The sequence below is a fragment of the Jaculus jaculus genome, chromosome 14 (assembly GCF_020740685.1).
Source record: "Jaculus jaculus isolate mJacJac1 chromosome 14, mJacJac1.mat.Y.cur, whole genome shotgun sequence".
Classification (NCBI taxonomy): Eukaryota; Metazoa; Chordata; class Mammalia; order Rodentia; family Dipodidae; genus Jaculus; species Jaculus jaculus.
In genome coordinates this window covers 50,875,819-50,902,153 of record NC_059115.1, presented here as the reverse complement: position 1 = coordinate 50,902,153, position 26,335 = coordinate 50,875,819, and the positions used below count along the sequence as shown (strand labels likewise).

At 39.8% G+C, this 26,335-nt stretch overlaps 1 protein-coding gene across 1 annotated transcript; it reads left to right on the top strand.

The window, feature by feature from the left end:
* The first annotated feature begins 243 nt into the window (after window positions 1-243).
* Window positions 244-26,335, top strand: Minar2 (membrane integral NOTCH2 associated receptor 2). The gene is made up of 3 exons (XM_004651376.2): window positions 244-423; window positions 22,888-23,112; window positions 26,156-26,335. The coding sequence occupies exons 1-3, from the start codon at window positions 244-246 to the stop codon at window positions 26,333-26,335; spliced, it is 585 nt and encodes a 194-aa protein (XP_004651433.2).

The following is a 26,335-nucleotide window of genomic DNA, read 5'->3' as shown; positions in this document are numbered from 1 at the left end:
TATGGAAGTGCTGCTGCTTCATTGCTTGGCTCCTGTGTGGTGATGTGTCCTTTAGAATGTGGCTCTCGTGTGCAGCTGAGACCTGGTTTTAGATGCTAACAGAATATCTTCAGGCTTATTAATAATGAAAGAGCCTGGCTGGGTTGGTGTCAACTGGTTTCAAATGACAACATAGCATCTTCAGGCTTGTTAATAATGGAGGAGGCTGGCAGACTAGCTTGGTCTGCCTTTTTGCTGCTTTAGATGAAGGAAGACATGGATCTTTCTGTTTTGCCCAATAACAACCATCCTGACAAATTCCTACAGCTTGAAGTAAAGTCTTTAATGAGGAGCCCGACCCTTCTTCTGCAGGCAAATCTTGCAAGATTTCCTGGTGGAAATTATCCCGCTACACAACACTGGCAAAACCTTGTCTACGCACAGGTAAGATCTGAGGGAATAAAAATATAGGATGGAAGTTTGTTTCTCCGTACATGACTTTCCCCCCTCTGTGCAAACAAAGGCCACAAGGAACTGAATACGAGGCAGCTATCTCCTCTCCCTAAGTTTCTCCTACTTTTTATAAGAACAACTTCCCCCACACATTCATGCCCGTTCAATCACTGGCTTTTCTTTAAAATTTTTAGATTTGGGTAGCATTTATTTTACTCCTGCTCTTCCGAGTATTTCAAACCAATGATTTCACATAAAACTTTGGGGAACAACTCCTTATCTGTATCTTCTGGTGCACTCTTAACATAAAGCGTTGAATGCCCACAAAGCAGGGATTTAGCTCTCTGATAAAGCTAGTCACTTTAGCTCTCTGAGACTCCCCTTCCTCTTTCATTAATGAATGGAAGAGAATGAAAAAGTGTCTTATAAAGGTGAAAGCTATCTATCATTTCACACATATTTATCTTCCGTAGGTGTCCATCCATGTGGACATGTCACTAAAATTAGACCTTCAAATGCCATATAGAGCACATGTCTCTTCAAACCCAGTGAAGATCACACATCTCTAAATCAATTTACAGGGCTTACTTCTCTTGCTTTTCCTTCGAAACTTCCTTCCTTTTGTTCATGAAGAAAATAAAACTGAGATGAATCCCACATGCTGAGCTCAACACAACAGTCCTGATTGCAGCACACTAATCAAATGGAGTAATCTTTGAAGATATGAAGGCTAATGGAGTTAAGAGTTCGTCAGTTTAGAAACAGGGGGAAGAATTCCACTTGAGAATAGATTTGCATGACCTACAAACCCCTGGAAGTCATTAAATCCTTTGGAGTGGTTCAAATTCCCTAAAAGGAAATTTGTTGTCTTTCAAGAGCAGTTGCTACCCAAGAGTATTGGTCTTTGTGGTATGTTTGTGGAATTGTTGTGACATTTATCATAAGATCTTTCAAAGTCTAATACACTCAAATAATTATGTGTTTTCCCCAACTATAAAGGTGTGAATTTATTTGAATTGTGAAACAGCCTACTAAGACAATTGATTTTAAAATGAATTGCATCCATTCTTTGCAATCGTCAACCCTTATTGTTTTTCTACACACACTCATTTTGTTGTCATTTGTGTTTTGTTTCCTGGAAGTGAAATGTATTAAGTTCTTCTTTTATTTTCCTATTGTTTGTATCATAAAATAAAATGATTCAAGTTCTTTCAGAGAACATTGCTCTCCCCCACCCATGAAGTAGTGTAAGACAAAAGTAAAGTTTTTCAGTAGTTGAAGCATAAAATGTTTGGCATTGTGGTTAACCTATTGTGCATTTGAAATTTTGCAATTTAAAACTATGTTGAGGACTGGAGCGATGGCTTAGCAGTTAAGCACTTGCTTGTGAAGCCTAGACACCCTGGTTCAAGGCTCAATCTGCCAGTACCCACATAAGCCAGATGCGTAAGGTGGCATCTGGAGATCTGGAGTTCTTTTGCAGTGGCTGGAGGCGCTGGTGGGCCTATTCTCTCCCTCTCTCTCTCTCTCTCTCTCTCTCTCCCTCCCTCCCTCCCTTCCTCCCTCTTTCTCAATGTGTCTGTCTGTTACTCTCAAATAAATAAAAATAAACAATTTTTTTAAAACCTATGTTGATTATTATTCCTACACCTACAGGAAAAACAAATCTTTAAAGCATAACTTTTCTATATGCCCTACTGGGCCAAAATATTCAAGGAAAAAATCAAGGAGGTAAGCTTCTCTATTATGTCTTTGAATGCGAGACACTGGTTATTTGAAAACCAAAACTAAAATTTAGTTTTCTTTTTATTTATTTATTTATTTAAGAGAGAGAGAGAGAGAAAGAGGCAGATAGAGAGAGAATGGGCACTTCAGGGCCTCTAGTCATGGCAAATGACCTCTAGAAGCATGTGCCTCCTTGTGCATTTGGCTTATATGAGTCCTAGGCAATCAAAACTGGGTCCTTAGGCTTTGCAGGCAAGTGCCTTAAGTGCCATCTCTTCAGCCCAAGTTAGTTATCTTTTTATACTAAAAGAAAATGACAAGTCATTTGGTAAAAACCAATTTTCTACTGAGCCTAGAAGCAGTGGTAGAAAATATGTGCAAATTCTAGTGATTGGGTAAGTGTGGCACCAACTATGAGAAGCAGCAACCATACCCACAATTTCACTTCATAATTCATCAATAAATCATCCTGTCCTCAAAGGTATCCTTTCGGTTTGCTTTGGTGAAGGGAGCCACATGACCTTGAACGATTATTCATCCTGCCTCCACTTTGTAAGTGTTAGGGTCACAGGTAGAGGCCACTATGCCGGCTGCTTTATGCAACACTGGGGATCGAACCAGCACTTCTGAACACACAAGGCATGCATTCTACAAGCTGAACTATAGTCCCGGCTGTCATGAATGTATCTCCAAATCCAGGATTGATGTACTACTCTTTGGGTAAAAGTAAATAAATCTCAAAGAAAGGAGCATTTTAAAAAATTTTTAAATTTTTTTGTTTATTTTAATTTATGTGTTTGAGAGCGGCAGACAGAGAGAGAAAGAGGCAGGTAGATAGAGATTGAATGGGCATGGCAGGACTTCCAGCCACTGCAATGAACTCCAGATTTGTGTGCCCCCTTGTGCATCTAGCTAATGTGGGTCCTGGGGAATAGAGCCTCCACCCTGGATACTTAGGCTTCACAGGCAAGCACTTAACCACTAAGCCATCTCACCAGCCTGCATTTGAAAATTTTGAACAGTTATGGTGATACTTAAAAGAAGACCATAGCTGGGTGTGGTGGCACACAATCCCAGCACTTGGGAGGCAGAGGTAGGAGGATCGCCATGAGTTTGAGGCCACCCTGAGACTACATAGTTAGTTCCAGGTCAGCCTGAGCCAGAGTGAGACCCTACCTCCAAAAAAGCAAACAAAAATCAAAAAAACAAAAAAAGTACCATAAATATAGCAAGTACGTTGATGTGTTAAGTGCATAAAGTGGCATCTGACAAGTAGATCTTATAAAACACCCCCATGGAATGGGGAATTAGCACACTAGGGCAGAGAAAGATATACAGAATTAGAAACGAGTATAATCCATAGTAAATAATGTTGAGATACAACCACCATGGCCTTTTAATTCCTATAGGCCTCAGTATTTCACTATTCCTTTAAAAAAATATTTCATTATTCCCTTTACAAAAGCAGGCAAAGCATAAGGACAAACAATGGAGTCCAGTTTCCTTCTGCAAAAGTTTACATAGTGGAAATAAAAGTACAATGATGTACCAATATTCCAACCTATGTCAAAGTTATAATTTGGGAAAGAAAACAATATAGTATCCCCTCTGTGATATTTTGATATTGTGCTTGGAGACTTTGGGGTTAGGGACACTCTGGACATCTGTCAAGTTGGGTACCTAGCCGAAAATAGTAAATATGAAACTCACACAAACTTCAGTTGCATCAACTAATGTTTTGGTCGCACATCTCCTGGATACATAGTATATGAGATGCAGGCACAGGACATTAGAAAACGTGACCTGGAAACATTACCTGCAAACTGGTATTAGCTAAGTGGTTAAGACTGAAATCCAATAAAGCCCTAACATTAACATGAATTTGTAAATACATGCATTTATTTCTATACCAATGGTTTACCTTCTGATTTTTTAAAATTCAACTTCAACTTTTAGAGGAAATTTTCTAAACCTTTGTGTTGTGAGCTAACCCAATATTGTCTAATGTTGAAAATTAAGGTCTGGAGCTGGAGGGACAGCTTAGCAGTTAAGCTGCTTGTCTACAAAGCTGAAGGGAAGGACCCAGGTTCAATTCCCCACGACCCCCATAAGCCACATGCACAAAGTAGTGCATGCATCTGAAATTCGCTTGCCGTAGCTGAAGGTCCTGGTGTGCCCATTCTCTCTCTTTCTTTCTCTCTCTCTCAAATAAGTAAAATAAATTAATTATGAAAAAGAAAAAGAAACTCAAGGTCTACTTTTCTCAGGCAAGTCAATAACTAAAGGCATCATCAGCTCCTGTCTACGAAAAGGTTCAAGTTTCCATCTTTGCAAAGAACACAAGTATTACTTGATTTCCCTCCATGATGATTCAGTTATGTTGTCAACTTATCTGATTAGGAATTCGCTGACATCTCTCTTGGTCTCTGAGGTTGATTCCAGGAAGGATTAACTGAAGGAGGAGGTCACTCCTCCAGAGTGAGCCCTTCTCCAAGGGAGGGCAGCCCTCCTGGTAGTGGGCTTGATGGAAGGAAGCCCTGGGAGGAAGGAGCCTCCTTCCTCTCACAGAGCTACTGGCGCTGCTTGCTAGTGAGTGTCTTCCTTGCACGTGTATCTATCCTGCTTGGCTCCCTTTGGTCAGCACTCGAGCCAAGTGTCCTAAGCCACCCAACAAGGACTGAAGACCAGTGACTCTCCACAAAGCCTCCAGGCCTTCAGTGCTAGATTGGGACTGCTGAGGCATCCAGCCACATGGACTGAGCAGCTACCATGTTCCTTCACTCCAAACCTGCTGACTGCTACTGTTGGAGTGCCAGAAGATAATCCAATAAACTCCTTTTCTAATACAGTTAATTCTACTGATTCCATTCCTCTAGAGAGCCCTGACTAATGTGCCCTCCATTTATAGTGTCCTCAATAGTTTCACTAGAGAAATAAAGAAGCCTCAAAATAAATTTCATGCCAGTGCAATGAATAAAATCGTCTGAAGTCTATAATTTCTGGTTGTTAAAATCATTAGGGACATGTATCTGATGAGAGCAGTTGGAAATATATTCCAAATATATATCTCCTTTAGGAAAAGAGGTAAGAAATGAAAAACCTGATCTTAAAAATGAGAAGTTTTATGGTATTGTGGCTGGCATTGGTTTTTCTTGTTGTTGTTTGTTTATTTGTTTAGTTGCTTATTTATTTATTTATTTTGTTTTTTATTATTTATTATTTTTTTATTAATTAGTTTTGTATTCAGCAAATACAGCCAGTTTGGTACCATGATTAGGCTCATCCGTGACCTACCCCCTCCCTTGGCCCCTCCTTGTTGAGGTATATGGGTCATTCATTGTGGAGTTAACCCACACTTATGGGTAGGATAAATGTCTCTGGATATCATGACCCAACATGTGGCTCTGACATTCTTTCCACTCCCTCTTCCACAAAATTTCCTTAAGCCATGTTGGGTTCATTTTTGGTCTGCTTCAGTGATGAGGTGTTGGGGGCCTCTGGGTCTCTGGGTCTCTGATTTGGTAGGAGTTGATTTTTCTCTGTGTTGATCTCCTTCACCCTTGTGCTGGTACCCGGTTCACCATGAAAACAGCACCCTTGCTTGTTTCTCTATTTTTTCTTAGTTTCAGCTGGGGCCCTTTTGAGGTATGATGGAGTGCCTCTCTCCTTAGGGTCTACATCTATCTGAAAAAGAGAAGCAGATTCTCCAACGGAGAGTAAGTTAGCACCAGGATACAGTGAACTTACCCAGTCACAGAAAAAAAAAAAATCGCCACATAGTCTCACTCATCTACAGCACCTAATCTGAATCTACCCAAGATGCGTTACCTACCCAGCAAACATCTTGTGGACTAGACAATAGGATGGGTGAGAAGGGGGGGAGAGCAACGGAGGGGTGGGAAACACAAATCTAGACCCAAATGGCAATGGTACCATAAAATTCTACTTCCTAAAAGGCAGACCAAATGGCTGAACCTTCACCAGGCCCTTAGAGGGAATACCTGAACCACAAGGCACTGGAGAGGGTATGATGAAGACTGACCTTAATCTTCTACAGCTTCCCTCCCTCCCTCTCCCTCTCCCTCTCCCTCTCCCTCTCCCTCTCCCTCTCCCTCTCCCTCTCCCTCTCCCTCTCCCTCTCCCTCTCCCTCTCCCTCTCCCTCTCCCTCTCCCTCTCCCTCTCCCTCTCCCTCTCCCTCTCCCTCTCCCTCTCCCTCTCCCTCTCCCTCTCCCTCTCCCTCTCCCTCTCTCCCTCCCTCCCTCTCTCTCTCTCTCTCTCTCTCTCTCTCTCTCTCCTCTCTAACTCTTGTATATTAGTTATCTTTTTCTTCCTTTTCTTCATGGGCACTGACCTGTAACTCCCAGTACTAGCATGTGGCTATCATCCACAATGAGCTTTTGATCAGAGAGACCTACAAGGTTTCCTAAAAGAAAGACAGATTTCTGTCCAAGTACTTGATGACCCACCAAAGGTTAGTGGTAAGACCCTACTGCTGAAGACACCTTATGTCATTGACACATAAAATGGAATGGCATGGCTGGAAGTTGGAAGAGAATCAGTCCCCATACAGTAAGCACGTCTAGTGCCAGAAGGTGCTACATGGGCAACTGGGGGAAAAATGACTAATCTCTCCAAGCAACTCCTGGTCTAACCTACTTAGCGCAAATAACCTGTTGCAATGCCCACACAAGTGCAATAGTGGCACACAGCCATGGTGGGGTACTAACTGCTCTTGATCCAGCTAACTGATTCCCTCAGTGGTACGGGACCCATAGCTGGAGCGGGTAAACAAGTCAGAACCATATCCAAACATAAACCCACTCTCCATTATCAAGCTACCATCAATCATGAGCTACAAGAGAGCTACACCTATTAAATTCTTTATTTTGGTTTTTTGAGGTAAGGTTTCACTCTAGCACAGACTGACCTGGAATTCATTCTGTATTCTCAGGATAGCCTCAAACTCAAGGCTATCTTCCTACCTCTGCCTCCCAAGTGCTGGGATTAAAGGCACATGCCACCACACCCAGCCCTGGCATTAGTTTTTTGATGAGCGGTTGGAATTCTGAATCTCTTTGTTATACTCTTGTCAGCCTCTGTCATACCTTCAGACCCATGAGCAACCCAGATTCAATCTATGAAAGACCAAGGACAAGATCGCATCTTCATTGTCTTTAGACAAGCTCATTTATTGAGTCTATTTCCTAATATCCAGTCTGCACTGCTTTTCAGTCCTTTATCTCTCTCTTCAACATTTTCTGATGTCTCATACGGATATGTATATTTCATTTACTTTATTTTAGGCAATTTCATATGTACATAAGGCATTTTGATCTCATTAACTCTGTTATCCTTTCGTATTCCCCTTTTACTCCCATCAAACCTGTCCATCTTCCCAATTAATGCCTTCCAATTTTCATGTCATTGTTTATGGCCCTTGAGTTTAATTAGGGCTGCATGCGTGAGCATAGGTGGGTAGTTGTTTACTGGGGGATGGGTAACTATCCAGTGGCTACACCACCAAAGAGCATGACTCCTCCTCCCCTGGCAACCATGAATTTCTAAGAGCTACTCTAGGAGGGGTGGGTTTCTATGACTGCCTTCCCCATCATACTCATGGTGGAATGGCGGCTAGGTAAGTCTTTTGTAGGAAACCATAGCTGCTAGGCATTCATGGGTGCAATGGCCATGTCCTCCATAGAAGACAGCCTTCCACAGCACCCCTCGCCATTCTCTGGCTCTTACATTCTTTTTGCTGTCTCTTTCCTGAGGCCCTCTGAGCTCTGGACAGGCTGGTCTCAGACATTCTGTTTCGGGATGAGCGCCTTCACCAGCTATGCATCCGATTCTGCTCGCTGAACCAAGAGAAACTGCTGTGACACAGTCTGTGAGCAGCAGTAATCTCTGAGTATAAATGTAAATATTTAGAAGATAGTTTGGCAAGCTGTTTATTTAGTAGAGCAACAAAGGAAGGTGCCCCACCACCCCGCAAAGTCAGGGCCTATGACCTTGTGTTTATTTTTCTGCCTTGTCTCTGAACAAGTACATTGTGCTTTTTCTGACAATGTTTCTGTGCTGAATGTCCTATTTAATATTTTCAAAAGAACAATCATACATATGCAATAAACTCTTGTTTCTAAGTTCATAGTAGAGAGCTGTGATAGGACCTTGTAGGTGTTCAGCATATCATCTAAGATGGAAGGGTCATGTTGCTCATGCTGTATTTGCATAGATCAGAACATGATCTACCAAGTTGCACTAAAGTGATGTAGCTCACAGCATCACCAGTACTCTGAGAATTGCCTCGGATGCTATGCTTCTGGACTGCCATCAGACTAGACCCAAACGCCTTTTATACTAGAGCCTGTACGAAAACTTTCATGCTATAATACTGCATGGGTAGTTCAGAACTCTTTTTTTTAAATATTTTTTATTTATTTATTTGAGAGCGACAGACACAGAGAGAAAGACAGATAGAGGGAGAGAGATAATGGGCACGCCAGGGCTTCCAGCCTCTGCAAACGAACTCCAGATGTGTGCGCCCCCTTGTGCATCTGGCTAACGTGGGAGCTGGGGAACCGAGCCTTGAACCGGGGTCCTTAGGCTTCATAGGCAAGCGCTTAACCACTAAGCCATCTCTCCAGCCCCAGAACTCTTGTTAGCTAGAGAATGAAGGCAATAAAGCTTTAGATGAGGCTGCAAGACTCCAAGGGCTTCTTTGGGGCCTGATTTTATTCTGAAAATTCTGAGGTGTAAAAAATTTCATGAGAATCAGACAACCAAATCTGTGCTTTATAAAAGTAAGCATTTTAAGTCATTTGTAGTGGCTCCAGTTGTAATCCTAGCACTGAGAGTCTGAGGAAGGAGTTCTGCTCTGAACTTGAAGCCAGCCTAGACTACAATAGTAAGTTCCAGACCATTCTTGGATACAGAGTGAGACCTTGTTTCAAAAAGAAAATTAATTCTAGTAATTTGGAGAGCAGAATTACCATGATAATTGTATTTCACACAAAGGTTTACAAATAAACCTCATGAAAAGCAGCTGTCCAGTACCCATGGTAGGTATTTTCCATCCTGACTCTCAGTTTATGGACACATGTGCTGGCTAAGTGCATTTCTTGGACGCAAGAGAGAATTGGATCTTGTTTCTTTTTTTTAATCCAATCATTTAGTCTGTTTTGTTTTGTTTTTTTTTTTAATTCAGGCTACTTCATTTAAGGTTATTTTTAGAGGGTTTTCTATTTCCTAGAGCTATGTAAGTTGATGTTGCGGGTAGTTGAATTATTTTCCTCCCTTGTTAGGTTTGGGGATTTGCTAGTCTGTTCTGTTGGACATGACTTACTCCTTCTTGACTCTTTGTTTATCTGTTTCTGTCTTGAAGTACATTCTTTCCTGTGTCTTTATGGACGAGACTGTCTTTCATCTTTCTTCATGTATTTCCTCCCTTTGAGAATGTTCAGCAGTGCTGGCTTTGTGGTCATAAATACCTTTAATTTGTGTTTGTCTTAAAATATTCTTGCTTCTTCATCATTCTTAAGAGATAGTTTTGCTGAGCATACCAATTTTGTTTGATATTTATTTAATTTCAGTGAAGTCTGAGATGTATCATTCCATACTCTTCTGGCTTTGGGGGCTGTAGATGAAATATCTAAAATCATTATTCTATTCCCACCTTTATATATAAGTTGGGGTTTATCCCTTACAGCTTTTTGTGTTGTCTCTTTGCTTTGCCATCTTGACTGTAATATGTCATGGGAGAGGTCTCTGGTTGTTTCTCTTTGGGGTTCTAGGTGCCTCTTATGTTGAGATGCCAATTTATTTCTTTGGTTTAGAAAATTTCATTAAATAAGTTGCCTGTTCCTTTTCTACCTCATGGAATTTTAGGTATGATCTCTCAAATGTGTCTCAGATTTCTTAGAACTTTCAATTATGATCATGAGTTTTCTCTTTACTTATGTCTAAATGCATTATTATTGTGTATTTTTCCTGTATCCTGAAATTCTTCTGCTTGGCTTTCCCTAATAGTGACACTTTCTGGCGTGTGTAGGCAGTGTGCTTTTTATTTGACTGTTTCATGTCTCGAATTTCTGATTGGTTCTTTTCCACTGTTTTAATTTCCTTGCTGAATTCTTCCTTCATATTTTTTAAAATTTTTCCTCCAAGTTACTATTTCATTCATGTTGGTACATCTCTCATCCAGGTATTCATTTTTACCTTATTTTTCCATGTTGTCATTGGCCCTTTTATTAAAGTGTGATTGACTTGCTCCTCTGACACCTCAGTTATCACTGTGACTTAGGCTGGCATGGCTAGGGAGTTGGGATGTTAGAAATGTGTCATTGTGGGTTATCATCTCATATCTTGGTGTGCTTTTTCTTGTATTTTATGCATCTATGGGGATGAATATAGCTTTCAATTTTAACTACTACCCTTTTCCCCATTCTTTTCTATACCAATTTTTTTCTTTATTAGTTATGTACATACTATGTGTGTAAACAGCACATGTTGGTACCATCCTTATCTTCATCCCTGTCTTCCGCACTCCACAGGGACCCTCCTCATTGGGGATGCAAGCTATCCCTATGGGGATTGTGGGTCATGAGTGTTGTGGGAGTAACCATCAGTTACCAGAAAGAGACAATGCCTCTGTATGTAATGTCCCAACTTGTGGCTCTAACAATCCTTTCACCCCCTCTTCCACAAATTTCCCTGAGCCATTTTGGGTTTGCTTTAGGTCTACTTCATTGATGAAGTCTTGAGAGCCTCTGTGTCTCTGGATCATTGGTTTTGTAGGAGTTGGGTGTTCTCCGTGTATATCTCCTTCACCCTTGTGGTGATACCTGGATCACCAAGAAAGCAGCATTCTAAGGCTGGAGAGATGGCTTAGCGGTTAAAGTGTTTGCCTACAAAGCCAAAGGGACCTGGTTCAATTCCCTAGGACCCATGTAAGCCAGATACACAAGGGACACATGTGTCTGGAGTGTGTTTGCAGTAGCTAGAGGCCCTGGCATGCCCATTCTCTCTCAATCTGTCTCTCATCTCTTTTTTTCTCTATCTGTCTCTGCTTGCAAATAAATTAATTAATTGCAAAAGAGAGAGAGAGAGAGAGAGAGAGAGAGAGAGAGAGAGAGAGAGAGAGAGCAGCATTCTATCTCATTTCCCAATTGCTCTATGGTTTCATTTGGGGCCCTGGTGAGGCACATGTGCTGATTCTTTCCTCAGATTTTGTATCCATCTGAAAAAGAGAAGCAGATTCTCCAATGGAGAGTGAAGTCAGCACCACATAAATGGTATACCATTATAAATTTAGAGAGAATTTAATAGGTATAGGCCCTCTTCTAGCCCAAAATTTGTGAGAGGTTGATATTGAAGAGTGAACTCATTTTGGGAGATAAGATTGTGACTTATTTCCCACTTCCAGCTATGGATTCCATCCCATTGAGCAGATCTGTTAGCCAATCCAAGAGCAGTTGGTTACCCACTATTGCTGTGTACCACTATTGTACTTATGTGAGCATCAGGTCAGCTTATTTACCAGTGAGTAGCTTAGACCATGAGTTACTTGGACAGATGTTGGTCATTTTCCCCCAGTAGCTAATGTAGCACTTTCTGGCACTAGACAAGCTAACTGTCTGGGGACTGGCTGACTTCCATATTCCTGCCAGGTCTCTCCATGTTCCATACCAACAACACATGATGTTTTTAGAAGTAGGTTCTTACCATTAACCTTTGTTGGGATATCAAGTGCTCTGACAAAAGTCTGTCTTCTTTTGGAAAATTTTGTAGGTGTCTCTGATCAACAGCTTATTATGGATGTTAATGACATCCTGGAAATAAAAGGTATAGGCCAGCACCAAGGGAAAAGGAGGGAGAAAAAGAAGGGTAAGATAAAAGATAAAGAGAGAGAGAAAGAAACAGGAGAAAATTAAGGTTACTCTTCATCATACCCTCTCCAGGGCACTTTGATCCTGTTGTTCCCTCTACAGACCTGGTAAAGGTTCAGCCTTCTAGTCTGTCTTTCAGGATATAGGATTTTATAGTACCAGTTCCATTTGGGTCCAGTTTTGTGCCCCCCCCCTTTACACTCTCCTTCAGTCCCACCCTCCCTATTGTCCAGTCCTCGAACTGCCTATTAGGTATGTCAGCATCTCAGACAGATCCAGGTTAGGGGCCACACATGAGTAAGACAATGTGATAATTATCTTTCTGTGATTGGGTGAGTTCGCTGAGAATGATCTGTTCCAAGTTTGACCCTTTTTCTACCAATTTCATTGTGTAGTTTTTTCTCACTGATGTTTAGTATTCCATCATGTAGATGTACCACATCTTGGTTATCCATTCATCTAATAATGGACATCTGGATTGATTCCTGTTCTTAGCTATTATGAATTGAGCAGCTATAAACATGAACTGAGCAGCTATAAGCAAGCTATAAACATATATAAACAAATATCTCTGAACTGAGGCATGGAGCTTTTAGGATAAATGGCCAGTAAGTAAATGGCCTATTGGTGACTCTACAGTCAACTTTTTAGGAGCCTTCATATTGCTTTCCATAGTGGTTGTACCATGTTACATTCCCACCAGCAGTGAATGAGGGTTCCTATTTCTCCACATTCTCACCAACATTTGTTTTCATTTGATTTTTTAATGTTTGCTACTGTTACTGGGGTAAGGTGGAACCTCAGTTGTTATAATTTGCATTTTCCTGATGGTTAGGGATGTTGAACATTTTCTCAAGTGTGTGTTTGCTATTCTATTTGTATTTCTTCCTCTGAGAACTCTCTGTTCAGTTCTCTGCCCTACTTTGTGAGTGAGTTGTTTGATTTTTTTATTGTTTAGGTTTTTCATTTCTTTGTAGATTCTAGAAATTAGGCCTCTGTCAGTTGTATAGCTGGCAAAAATTCTCTCCCATTCTGTGGGTAGTCTATTGGATCTGGTTATTGTATGTTTGTCTGTGAAAAACTTTTCACCTTCATGAGATCCCAATGGTTGAGTGATTTTTTTAAAGTTCCTGAGCTACTGGGGTTTTGCTCAGGAGGTCTTTTCCCACTCCTATATCATGGAAAGTTCCTCCTATTTTTTTCTTCCAGTACTAACAGATTTTCTGGTCTTATATTGAAGTTTTTGATCCATGTGGACTTGATTTTTGTGCAGAGTGAGATGTGTGAATATAGTTTCATTTTCATACATATGGTTATCCACTTTGTCCAGCACCATTTGTTGAAGATGCTGTCTTTTTTTACCAGTCCACATACCTACAAATTTCCACTTCTATTTTTTTTTTCTAAGTATAAGATAGAGAGAATGGGCATACCAAGGTCTATAGCCACAGCAAACAAACTCCAGATGCTTGCACCACCTTGTGCATCTGCCTTACATGGATCCTGGCTAATCAAACCTGGATCCTTTGGCATTGCAGGCAGGTGCCTTAACTGCTAAGCCATCTCTCCAGCCCTCCAGTTCTATTTTATTGATTATGCTTTTTATCCATTTTATAGGAAGTTTCTTTGTAAAATTCTCTGATATTAAGTCTCTGCCTTAATGCTTATGCAGGTATATTGTGCTGTGGAAACAATATGACTAATATTTTAATATATGCTTAGTAATATATAATAGTACATTAATGTGTTGTATTAATTGTTTGATATTTTTATTATATGCTATTTACATCATTATATACCATTTTATCCTAAGAATATTATATATCCTTAGTAACTTAACTTGAGTAGCAATAAAATGTATTTCCCATTTATACTAGATCCGACGTCCATGCTCCAGATATCTGGGAGGCTAAGCCATGAGCATAATACACATCTTTCCTTCTTGAGGTTCTACAATATCAGAATCCCCATGAGGCCAGTTAACAGGAAAGATAAGAGAGTAAGCCTTTTACATTGCCAAGAATTTTAGTAGACAAACGTGAGTTTCAGTCCACTGTTGTAAGTTTGCTAAGTATCTACTCAGGTTCTAGAACATTCCTTTTCTGTAAATACGTGCATCACATATTTATTCCAACAATAAACATTATACTTCTAGTTTATTATATGTATACAGAGATTATTTATGTAAACATACCCATAAACACCCTCCTTTCAGAAATGCCAATCCTAAAGTCATCTGCTCCCTATAGTTAGAAAATGCCCTTCTATATCATCTTACTAACTTCAACCATAGTAGAAATAGGATTACCATAGCAAGTGCTTCCTTTCTGAAAGACAATGTACATTAGTCACTACTACAAATCCTCCTGACATACTTTGTATAGATCCTCTTCCTTGAAGGAGGGAAGATGAATGAATGAGCCCCAGATTCTACTTTCTCAGAGGACCTCCAAATGCCTTGTCTTGCACAGTCCCTGGCTCCACACTCTTGGGAGCATGCCCTCACCGTCATTCTTCACCATCTGAAGAGGGGTCCCTTTCAGAACCCTGAGCTTGGAGATCTGAGCTTGTTTTGTTTGCTCACTTTTTTTAACATTTCAACCACTCAAAACCTTATATGTTTGAATGGGTGGGGATGAAGATGAGTGATTATGTTTGCCTAATATATTCGAGGCTCTGGGTTCAATAAAACTTGTTAAGTCTAATCTTGAGGTGTCTTCGGTTACTTATTTCCTACAACATTCAGTTAGCTTATCATTACTCTAGTACTATCTACTTAGTATGAGGCAGTTCTTTACTAAACACCTCTAAAGTTCTTCTGAAGATACAGATCTTAATTTTGCTTGATTGTTTTGCTTTTCTGCCTTCATTTCTCTAACCCATGGCTTCATGTTTACCATCCTGAGGTTGTCTAGAATAAAAGTTTGGAACCATGCCTTCAAAACAGGTTTTGCCTTGAATCGCTTCATTTAGATGAGAAATTGTCCTCTACTTTGTGCTTGATACATGTTTGTGTATAAACAAGTGCCTTGCTTCTGTTGTGCTATTCTTGCCACAGGTGCATGCATACATAGAAGTGCTGTTCAGTGGCAAGGGCCTCTCCTCAATGTACCGACGATTATCTCCCAAGGTACCACAATGACACTTGTGTCCAATGCTTTATCCTGTGTGATGTGAGTAACCATTATTCAAGCTTCTAATGTCATGTTCCTCCCTTTCCGTCTCATCGGTTCCAAGCCCACACCACATGATTGTAATACGGCAATTGTGAGGTGTCGTTCTAAAAGTGTTAGAGCCTAATGTCTGTTCCTGAGTGGGCAGTAACTCAGGAGCTGAGGCACCAGACTCAGTCATGCACTAAGTCATGCCTTTTCCATGCCTTGTCTTATGAATTTGAAGAACGAATTTCACAGACCATAGGAGGGTGTAATTTAACATTTAGAAGTTTGTTATAACTTGATAAAAGGGAGACTCCTGTGGGACAACAGGGAGTTTCCAGGGAGAAAGAGAACTCACCTTTAAACTCTGGTTTGGATTCTCATGGGGAAGGAAACTCCTTTAAGGGAAGGAAAAATCAACTCTACCAGATTGCTGGATGAGGGTCTGGGAGAGAGAGGGTAATCTTTTCAGGAATCTTAATTCTCCAGGGAAAGCTATAATCTCCTTGGAAGGGGTAATTCTGTTTCCATCTTAATTACCCATGAAAGAAAGCAATAGGGGCAAAAGCCAGGTTCTCTTTACAAGAGTAAAGACGCTGCCACATAGAGTGGGCATCCTGTTATCCTAAACTGCCAGTCAGTTTTCATCTCCTACTCTTTACTAGTTTTATCTCTCTCTCTCCCTCCCTCTCTCTCTCTCTCTCTCTCTCTCTCTCTCTCTCTCTGTGTGTGTGTGTGTGTGTGTGTGTGTGTGTGTGTGTGTGTGTGTGTTGGCAAAGGTGGGCTTCTCTCCACTGTAGTGACAAATAAATCACAAAACATTAGTAAGTAAAAACGAGTATTTTTCCTTGTCCGTGAGAAGTCTGGCAAAGAAAACGGATGGATTGTGGGAGAGCGCTGCTCTTTCGCAACCAGATCAAGTTGTTTCATTTTATCAGTCTGCCATCTCCGAGTCCTGCTTTCAGTATTTAAAACTGTGGCCGAAATCCTGTGGAAGATTTCAGACACCAGACTTGGAAGTGATCTCGACTCTTTTGTACACACACTATTAGCTATGAAACAACTGACCCCAATGTAACATCAGGGCAGACTGAAAAAGCCAGACATCCTGTGTGCTCAGGAAAGGGAAACAAAGTTGGTTTGCATTTAGCCAGTTACAATACCCAGTTCTCACTGTGTGTGTATGTCCAGCATAGCTTGCACGTTGTTTTCTGCTCTTATACTTTCTGAGTTTTAAATATTAGGTATTTCTTTTGTAAATATTGTGTAATTGAATTTACTTTTTTAAGAAGCTGTTCTGACAGTCTCCATTGAAATATGAAGTTTGGTCTTTTCATATTTTAGGTGTTTATAATTTTTTCTTTATATTTTCTTGAGATATGCTTCTATATTCTTAATTTTATCTTCTGATATTGTTGAATTGTCTATGAATTGCTTACAGTTAGATTTTGTTTGTCTGAATGTGTTTTCAATCTCAATTTCTTTAATAAATTATATTTTACTTAAAAATGGAGTATAAAATTATCAGTGTAAAAAAAAGTAATTCTTAATTAAAAAGGTCTCTAAACTCTCAAGTGGTACTTCCTTAAATATTTTAAAATAAAATTTATTTTACAGCCCATGTAGTTAAAGTCATCAAATTGATATTAAATTTTCTTTAGTAAATATATTCTAAGATATAGAGAAGGGTTAGACTTTGATAAACACTATTTATTTCTAAAGAATATTTAAAAAATAGTAAAATACAAAAAAACAAAGAATTGAGCCTAGTATTTCATTCTTTTAGGCCCAAGGTTTTACCACTGAACTATATCCCAAGTCCAAATATTATCATTTATTTTTATCCTAGCACCATATTATTATTAATTATAATTATTATTATATTGGCTGTCCTGGGGTTTAAACTCAGTTTCTACCATGCTAATAGGCTCATTTACTAAGCTACATACTCCATCAAAATTTTTTTTAATACTTTTACTAGTGTATATTAATTGTTAAAAAAAAAACTCATCAAATTTTTGTTCAAAAAACCTTACCAACACGAGATTTGTTCATAATTATTATAAAGTTCCTAATTAATAAAATTAAAATAATTTAAAAGAACAAAAACATTATTGATATCAAACTTGGAATAGTTGGACAATTTATAATGCAGATCTTTATAGAATGAGCAATTTTATTAATTATGGGAATGTGCTGTAACTAGTTTGCTGTTAATTCCACTGACTACTCATATCTGAAAGCAAGGCCACTGATTAACATGCAGTCTTTCAGTGCTTCATCAGTTCATTCCATAAATTTTCCCATCAAATTCTTAATTAGGCTTGACAACATATTTTATCTGGCATGTCCTTTAGACATAAATTAAACTGCAGAGAAAAAATAAGTGATACCAGGCTGGAATGATGGCTTAGTGGTTAGGGCACTTGCCTGGGAAGCCTAAGGATCCAGGTTCAATTCCCCAGTTCCCATGTAAGCCAGATGTATAAGGTGACACATGTGTCTAAAATTCATTTGCAGTGGCTAGAGGCCCTGGCATGCCCATGTCTCTCTCTCTCTCTCTCTCTCTCTCTCTCTGCCTCTTTCTGTCGGTCTCTCAAATAATATTTTTTTAAAAAATATGTGATACTAAAAATAAAATAAAATATGTGATACTATGTTCTAGAAAAACAACTCAGAACATTTCTGAGAATGTTTCTGTGTTTTATATATTATTTTTTGTCTATGTACATTGTCATAGTATGTGAATTTTTTCTTGAGCCTCAAACTTTAATTCCTTCATTTATTGAGCCTTCCTATTTAATTTCAAAGAACAGTCTGCAGGCAAGTAATGTACAAAAGCCAATTTGTGAATGTCAGAAGAATTAGCCTTCTTCAAAAATGATCAAAGATGCCTAGCCTGGAAGAAAAAAACAGTCAGAAGTATGCTAAGCTCAAATAACCTAAACTTCCTGTCAATTTGGTTTTGCTTAATTCAGAAACATCATCTATAAAGCGAAATGCTGAGCTAAGGAGTGCCATTGTATAGCTCATCTTGATAGTATTGAATATAATGAACTTTGGAGAAACTAAAAAGCTTTAAAACCAGAGATCTGTAAGTTGATCTCTAAGTATGTGAAAAATACATGGATTAAGAAAGTCAAGGCTGGAGAGGTGACTTGGCAGTTAAGGCGCTTGCCTCCAAAGTCTAAGTATTCATGTTTGAATCTCCAGATCCCACATAAGCCAGTTGCACAGTGATTCAAGTGCACGATGTCTTATATGTATGCAAGGGTGCACGCATCTGGAGTTTGTTTGCAGAGGCTGAAGGCCATGGCATGCCCATTCTCTCTCTCTCTCCCTCTCTCTCTCTCTCTCTTGCTCTCACTCTTGTTCTTTCTTCTTTCTTTCTCCATCTCCCAAAATAATTTTTTAAAGTTTTTTTTTTCTTTTTAAGTCAAAGAAACCCAATGCCTAAGAGAACACAAATGGTTTTAGCTGGATCATTTTTTTCTTTACCTGCCAGTTTTATAACTGCTTTACAACTTTGGTTTATATAAATATATATTTAGTGTGATCTATATTTATTGTGATCTGTATGTCTTAATAGATGCTCAGGGAATCAGTGTACTGATGGTTATAAATATAATTCAACCTGTGTAACTTTTGAAGACTACAATATGTGAAACGCATCTGCTTAAACATTACTGTAAATTAGGAAATGGGTCACTAGGAGGTTTTCTTGATATTTTTATTTTAATTTATGTGTGTGTGTGTGTGTATGCACATGCACACACAGCAGGGTCTCTTGTCACTGAAAATGATTGCCCATCTGTATTGACATGGGCAGCAGGGGAATTGAACCCAGGCTGACAGGCTTTTTTTTTCTTTGCAAAGAAGTGCCTTAAAACCACTGAGCTATCTCCCCAGCCCCAGGTCTCCAGATTTAAAGGTTAAACTTATTAAAAATTAACTCGGGCTGGAGAGATGGCTTAGCGGTTTAGCGCTTGCCTGTAAAGCCTAAGGACCCCAGTTCGAGGCTCGATTCCCCAGGACCCACATCAAGTTAGCCAGATAAACAAGGGAGTGTATGCATCTGGAGTTTGTTTGCAGTGGCTGAGGCCCTGGCACGCCCATTCTCTCTCTCTATCTGCCTCTTTCTCTCTCTGTCTGTCACTCTCAAATAAATAAATAAAAATGTACAAAACATTTTAAACAATTAACAACTGCAGTGAGATTTCTTTCCCTTGATGTCCCATAGTGATATGAATCTATCACTTTATTGTTGTCTCAAATCAATTTATATTTAGACAATGAATGCATTGCAATTTTAAAAGTTTCTACTTTATGTCTCTGTAGTCCTACAGAAGAAAAAAATGAAAGTAATATAAAGTTCTGAAGGTCAAGCCAGACCTCCAAAAGAAGGCATTTACATGGCTCCATTTATACAAAATACAGAATGAAACTGGGCTTGGTGATATCGCTCTAACACTTCAGCTCCTGGAGAGGGTGGGGCCAGAGCTGCACACGTTTGAGGCTACCCTGGGCTACAAAATGAGTTCAAAGCCAGTCTGAGCAACTGAGTGAGGCTCTATCTCAAAATAAAAACATAGCTCTGAGGAGATGTAGTGGATCCCTTGCCTCACAGCCACCTCAATTCAACCTCTGTTATTTTATACACACATAAAAAAATCAATTAAATAAACTCAAAATGAGTCCAAAGGAAGGATTCAGTGGAAGAGGATGGGGAGAAAGGATAAGAGAAGTAAAGAGGAAGGGATTGTGGTCAAAATACCTTACATACATGTGTGGAAAGTGTCAATGAAAACTTTTAAAAGGGCATCTGTGGTACTGAAAATCCACCTCAGCACAGGCGATGGCACGTGGAAGCCACATCACTGCAGTTCTGTGTACAATCTTCACGCAGCTCCACTGAAGAGTCGACTTCCAACAATTGCTTATTGCTTATACAACCTTCTTAAAAATTACAAGTTTCTTGAGCTTCCTGAGCCTAGTAAGTTTTTAAGTAAATCTCCCCACTCCCTCCAGAAGGAAATCCTTCAAGTTACAGGAAATAGCTACACACCACCATATCCTCAAAACTGCCTGTAATAAAAGCCAAAAAAATGCTATTTTTTGAGGAGGCCATTGAAAAGATGGAAAGACCTCCCATGCTCCTGGATAGATAAAATTAATATTGTGAAGATGGCAATCCTACCAAAAGCAATATACAGATTTGATGCACTACCAATAAAAATTCCAGCATCACTCTTCACAGAAATAGAAAAACTAATCTCAAAATTCATACAGAATTGCCACAGGCCTCAGATATCCAAACATACCCTCACCAAAAGAAACACATATGGAGATATCACCATACCCAATCTAAAGCAATATTACAAAATCATAGCAACAAAAGCAGTATGGAACTGGCATAAGAGCAGAAATATAGACCAATGGAACATAATTGAAGGCTCAGACCTTAGGTCACGTAACTACAGCTACTTGATCTTTGACAAAGGTGCCAATAATGTAGACTGGTAAACAGACAGCGTCTTCAACAAATGGTGTTGGACAAATTGGATAGCCATATGTAGAAAAATGAAACTAGACCCACTCGTTTCTCCATACATAAAAATCAAGTTCACATGGATTAAAGACTTCAGTATAAGACCTGAAACTCTTCTCCCACTGGAAGAAAAAATAGGAGGCACTCTCCATGGTATAGGAGTGGGGAAAGACTTCATGAACAAAATCCCAATAGCCCAGGAAATTAAATAATCATTCAACCAATGGGATCTCGTGAAGCTAAAAAGCTTTAGCACAAACACACCATATGCAGAGCCAACAGATTACCCAGCGAAAGTCAGAAAACCTTCGCCAGCTGTACCACTGACAGAAGCCTAGTATCTAGAATCTACAAAGAACTTAAAAAAAATAAAATCAAACAATCCACTCCAAAAGTGGGGCGGAGAACTGAATAGCCATTCTCAGAGGAAGAATTACAAATGGCTAACACACACTTAAGAAAATGTTCAACATCCCTAAGAATGCAATTTTAAATGACCATGAGATTCCACCTTACTCCACTAAGAATGGCAATTATTAAAAAAAAAAAAAATCTAACAACAACAAATGTTGGTGAGGAAAGAAGAACCCTCATACACTGTTGGTGGGAATGTAAACTTGTACAGCTGGTATGGAAATCAATTTGGAGATCCCGGAAAAAGGATGAACATAGAACTACCAACAGACTCAGTTATTCCCTTATTGGGCATTTATCATAAATGCTCCATGCTGGGCTGGAGAGATGGCTTAGCGGTTAAGCGCTTGCCTGTGAAGCCTAAGGACCCCGGTTCGAGGCTCGGTTTCCCAGGTCCCACGTTAGCCAGATGCACAAGGGGGCGCACGCGTCTGGAGTTCGTTTGCAGAGGCTGGAAGCCCTGGTGTGCCCATTCTCTCTCTCTCCCTCTATCTGTCTTTCTCTCTGTGTCTGTCGCTCTCAAATAAATAAATAAGTAAATAAACAAATTAATCAAGAAAGAAATGTCAAGAATTTAAAAAAAAATAAATGCTCCATGCGTCAATACAGAGAAAGTTGCTCAACCGTTTTTATAGCTGCTTAATACATTATAGCTAAGAATTGGAATAAACCCAGATGCCCATCACTGGATGAGTGGATAATGAAGTTGTGGTTACATTTTCACAGTGGAATGCTACTCAGCAGTAAGAAAAAAAACTATACAATGAAATCTGTAGAAAAATGGACAGGCTTGGAACAGATCACACTCAGCAAACTCACACAATCACAGAAAGACAAATGTTGCATGGTATGACTTATCTGCAGTTCCTAGCCTGGACCTGTTCAAGTTGCTGTCATACCTGATAGGAATGGGGAGATGAGCTGTTTCCTTGCTCCTCCTGATAATCAGCACCAGGTTGTAGGAGACAGACACTGAAGATAACACCTATTAAAGCAGAGATCCAGAGATGTCTAAGAGCTCATCATTGAAGTAGACTAAAAACTCACCCACCACAGCTCAGGAAATTTTGCAGAGGAGGGGGTGGAAAGATTGAAAGAGCCACAGGTTGAGATCTCATGCCTGGAGACATTTCCTCCCTTCCCCAAAATAACTCACTACTGCTCCCACAATGCATAAACTAAAACCCCATGGGGAATACCTGCAACTCCACTGAGGAGCATCCCCAACGGAATGGGGGCAGACAAGAGGGTAAAGAGAGTATCAACACATGATACAAAACATCTTGTCAGTAGTAATAATAATAATAAACATAAAAAAGGAAATGTTATGTTTTTCCTAATTATGACTTTGCAGGATTGCTTTTGCAATATTTTGTTCTATTTTTGTCAGTGATGAAATGCCCAAATTGAAGTAAAATGTCATTACATGACAATGCATGCTAAAAAAACTAGCTTTATCTAAAATTCTACTAGCTATATTAAAACATTTAACTGAATATTAAAGCTTAATAGGTTCATATGAAAGAAAAAAAAAAAAGAACTAAGTTACTGGTAGGATTCTGGACCAAGGTAGGTCCTAGAGTCATTTTCTTGTTCACTGTCTTATTGGGCTTGGGGGGCCAAATCAATAAATTGTCAGGCCTAAATTTCTACCATTGATCTGTTTACGATGAGAAAGCTGTATGTCCAAATGTAAGAGAAACCTTGTTGATTGTCTCCTAACAGAGAGAAAAGAATTTGTCTACTCAACAAATGAAAGGATTTGGTGGGGAAAGTCCTGTGATGGCCATCCGCCCTCTGCCATCCATGTCTTCAGCAATGAAGAATAACCCACTCTATGGTGACAGCAGCTTGGAGGAAGCTATGGAAGAAAGGAAGAGGAGCCCTTCGTGGACCATTGCAGAATATGACAGGCGTTCCGCGTATACTAATCTTTCTGGACATCTGAAGGTACCCACACTGAGACTCGCCTTCATGAAGAAGATCCACTGATAAACCCTGACACAGCAGTGTTTGGGGTGTCAAGCAAGGGCGCTAGAAACAAAGTTTCCATGTTGCAGATCATTTTGGTCCCCAGTGTGAACTTCTCTTTCCAGTCAATATTTGTGGTAATTGGTTCGGTTTCAGTTTTGTACTACCAATAGCCAAAGGCATGCAGTTTATAAGAAGGACAGTGGGCAGCGGGACAGTAGGGAACAGAGGTGTCCTGGGGACATGAAAGGTTTATGAACATTAATCAGTAAGATGACACGTCTTCCCTAGTGATCTTGTAACCAGTTACATTCATGGGAACTTAAGAACAGATTTCCTACAGTACATTTATGCAAAAGTGTTCATTAAGTGCTGCCCAATCTTAGCAAGGAACTCCTTAACACCATAATTCTATTTCAAGATCACTCAGTGATTTAAGATTGCACGTTTACATTTTGGTCATTTTTCTGTGTCTCGGTAACAAAACAAAACAAAAACATTTCAACAGAGGGAAAGAATGCGATGAACTCATTCACCCAGTTTAAACACAGCTGAACTTTTGCTTTGTTACTTTGCCCCCTCCCCCTCTCTTTTTGTCCCCTGATGTCATTCACGCATAGCAGACCTGAGGGCACAGGGCTGGTTTTCTGAAAGGACTGGATTTTTGACCAGTGTTGGCTTGTCTCCACCTGCTTTGAACCAGGAAGTCCTGACATTTCCAAAGTACCTTTCACCTTAAAAATTATACTACTAATAATAAGAGTGGTTGCTCTAAGAATCATGCCTTAAGAACCTGAGGAAATTTTTATTTTGAAGGAGACAATAACACTTTCTTATATCTTACACACACTTTAAAAAATCTTAGCCACACATGCCTCAAAATATATTATGATCCAAATCTTTGACATTTCTTAATCTACTCTATTAAACATCTCTGCTTTATCATAGCCCCTATTCTGAGATGTTTCCAAAAAAAAAAAAAAAGAAATTCTCCTTTACTTCTTTTAGTTTAACCTCATATTTATTACTAAAAGGCTTTATGTCTTCACTAAGTCGATTATTAAGAAAACACATTTTGAGGCAGGCATGTTGGCATATGCCTTTAATCTCTGTACTCTCGGGAGGCAGCAGTAAGAGGATTGCTGTGAATTTGAGGCCACCCTGAAACTATATACAGGTCAGCCTGGGCCCGATTGAAACCCTACCTCAAAAAACCAAAAAAATAAATAAACAAAAAAAAAAAGAATGTTTTGATTCGTTTTACATGCAAAAACTTCTTGGTAGCCCATGCTTGGCCTGTTCCCTTTGTTGTGAGCATGCATGATAAAGGGAGGTTATAGATGAATACTATATCCAAAAACTTCATCGAACTCTGCAAATAGATAGATGCAATCTGACTTAAACACTATAGCTTTTAGGTACCATCTAAAAATTAAGTTTAACCCTTAAAAATTTTGGAGAGAGCTATGGAGTTACCTTAGCAATTAAAGGTGCTTACTTGCAACGTCTGAAGGTCTGGATTCAATTCCCCAGTAGCCACAAAAAAATAGACACAAAAGTGGCACATGTGTCTTAAGTTCATTTGCAGCGGCAAGAGACCCTGATATGACACACACACACACACACACACACACACACACACACACACACACAGTAATAAAAATATTTTAAATAAAATACTTAAAATGTTTTTTTTATAAGTTTGAATGTTAGGCTAAGAAAATTAAGATTATTGGCAATGAAATGTGTTTTTTTTTAAGTTGAACAATCACGTGAATTATGATTAGGAAGACCAAATACAAATCTAATGGGTGCATTGTTTGACTGAAACCATCTGCCTCACACCTCACCCTTCCTGGCTAGACTGTAAGAGAGGACAGTCTTCACTGTAGAAGCTTTTGATAGAGAACAAAGGCATTGAGCTTGCAGGCAAAGCACAGGCCTCTTTTTAGGATACAGATGAAAGCTAAGGGAAGGTGAACAATGACTCCTTCTCCATTAATATTCTTCGGCACTGGTCATCAAATTTGATTGCAATATTTGCACATTTCTCAGAGTAGGGAGTTCAAAGTCACTGGAGTCACTGTAGCAGAATTGTTGTGCCATTGCCAAATCCATGCCAGCTCCCTACAAGCACGTACGCCCTTCTCTCCCCCCCAGCATGGCCCTCGGTCCAACACTAGTCCAGAGGCTGTCAGCTATGGAAACTGGCTGTGCCTCATCTCCAGCTGACTTTAAGTCCACGGAGACTGGAGAGGCAGAGAGAAGGTGACAGCTTTCTTCAAAGCCTGGCAAGGGTCCCCGGGCAAGAAATAATGAGGCTGGCAGTGGCTCCGTGAACACACAGCAATCAGCTTTCCCAGTGAATGCACTGCATGCCGGCCGCAGACACCACGTCTGGAGTCCTGAGGCAGAGACAGGCAGAGAAGACACTGAGTTTAACACGGGAGCATGCTCACGTGCAGAGGATTCTCTGGCAAGGAAAGAAGACAAAGCCAGAGCAATCCATGCAGTGGGACCTTGTGGCGCAGTGACATCACATCTGTCAGAGCAATCCATGTAGACTCTGAGCTGGCGTGGGAAAGAATAAATGGGGTCTTTCCTTGAGGAGACCACACAGTACCTGGTTTCTATAGGGCAGACTTACACCCTGGTTTCCACCTATTATTTATATAAGATGTAAGAGATACAAACTGGGCTAAGAGATGACAGAAACACTTAGGGTTTCTGATCTACTAATGTGAGCAATTCAGTATAGAAGTCATGTTAGGCCTCCTAATGAATTCTGAAGCAGACCAAAAATTAACTGCAAGTATCCCTGGTTGGTGAGGAGGCTAGGGAGACATGTTCAGGAGTTTTAGGAAAACCTACCTGACTGTTTTTGAGCCATGACAAGCAACACCCAGGATAGGGCAAACATGGGCCTTCCTGACCTCTGGCAATGTCTTATTCTGCAGCCGCAGCTGATAACGTTGATCGATCACTGACACATGATGATATTTTCTATGTCGTTTTCTTTTAGGAAAATCCTAATGACCTACGGTTTTGGTTGGGAGACATGTATACTCCAGGTTTTGACACCTTGCTGAAAAAAGAGAAGAAGCAAGAGAAGCAATCAAAATTGTGTCACGTGGCTCTGATTGTACTCCTTGCCGCCTCCATCCTGGTTACCATAGTGATTCTCAGCACTTTTCTCACCTAA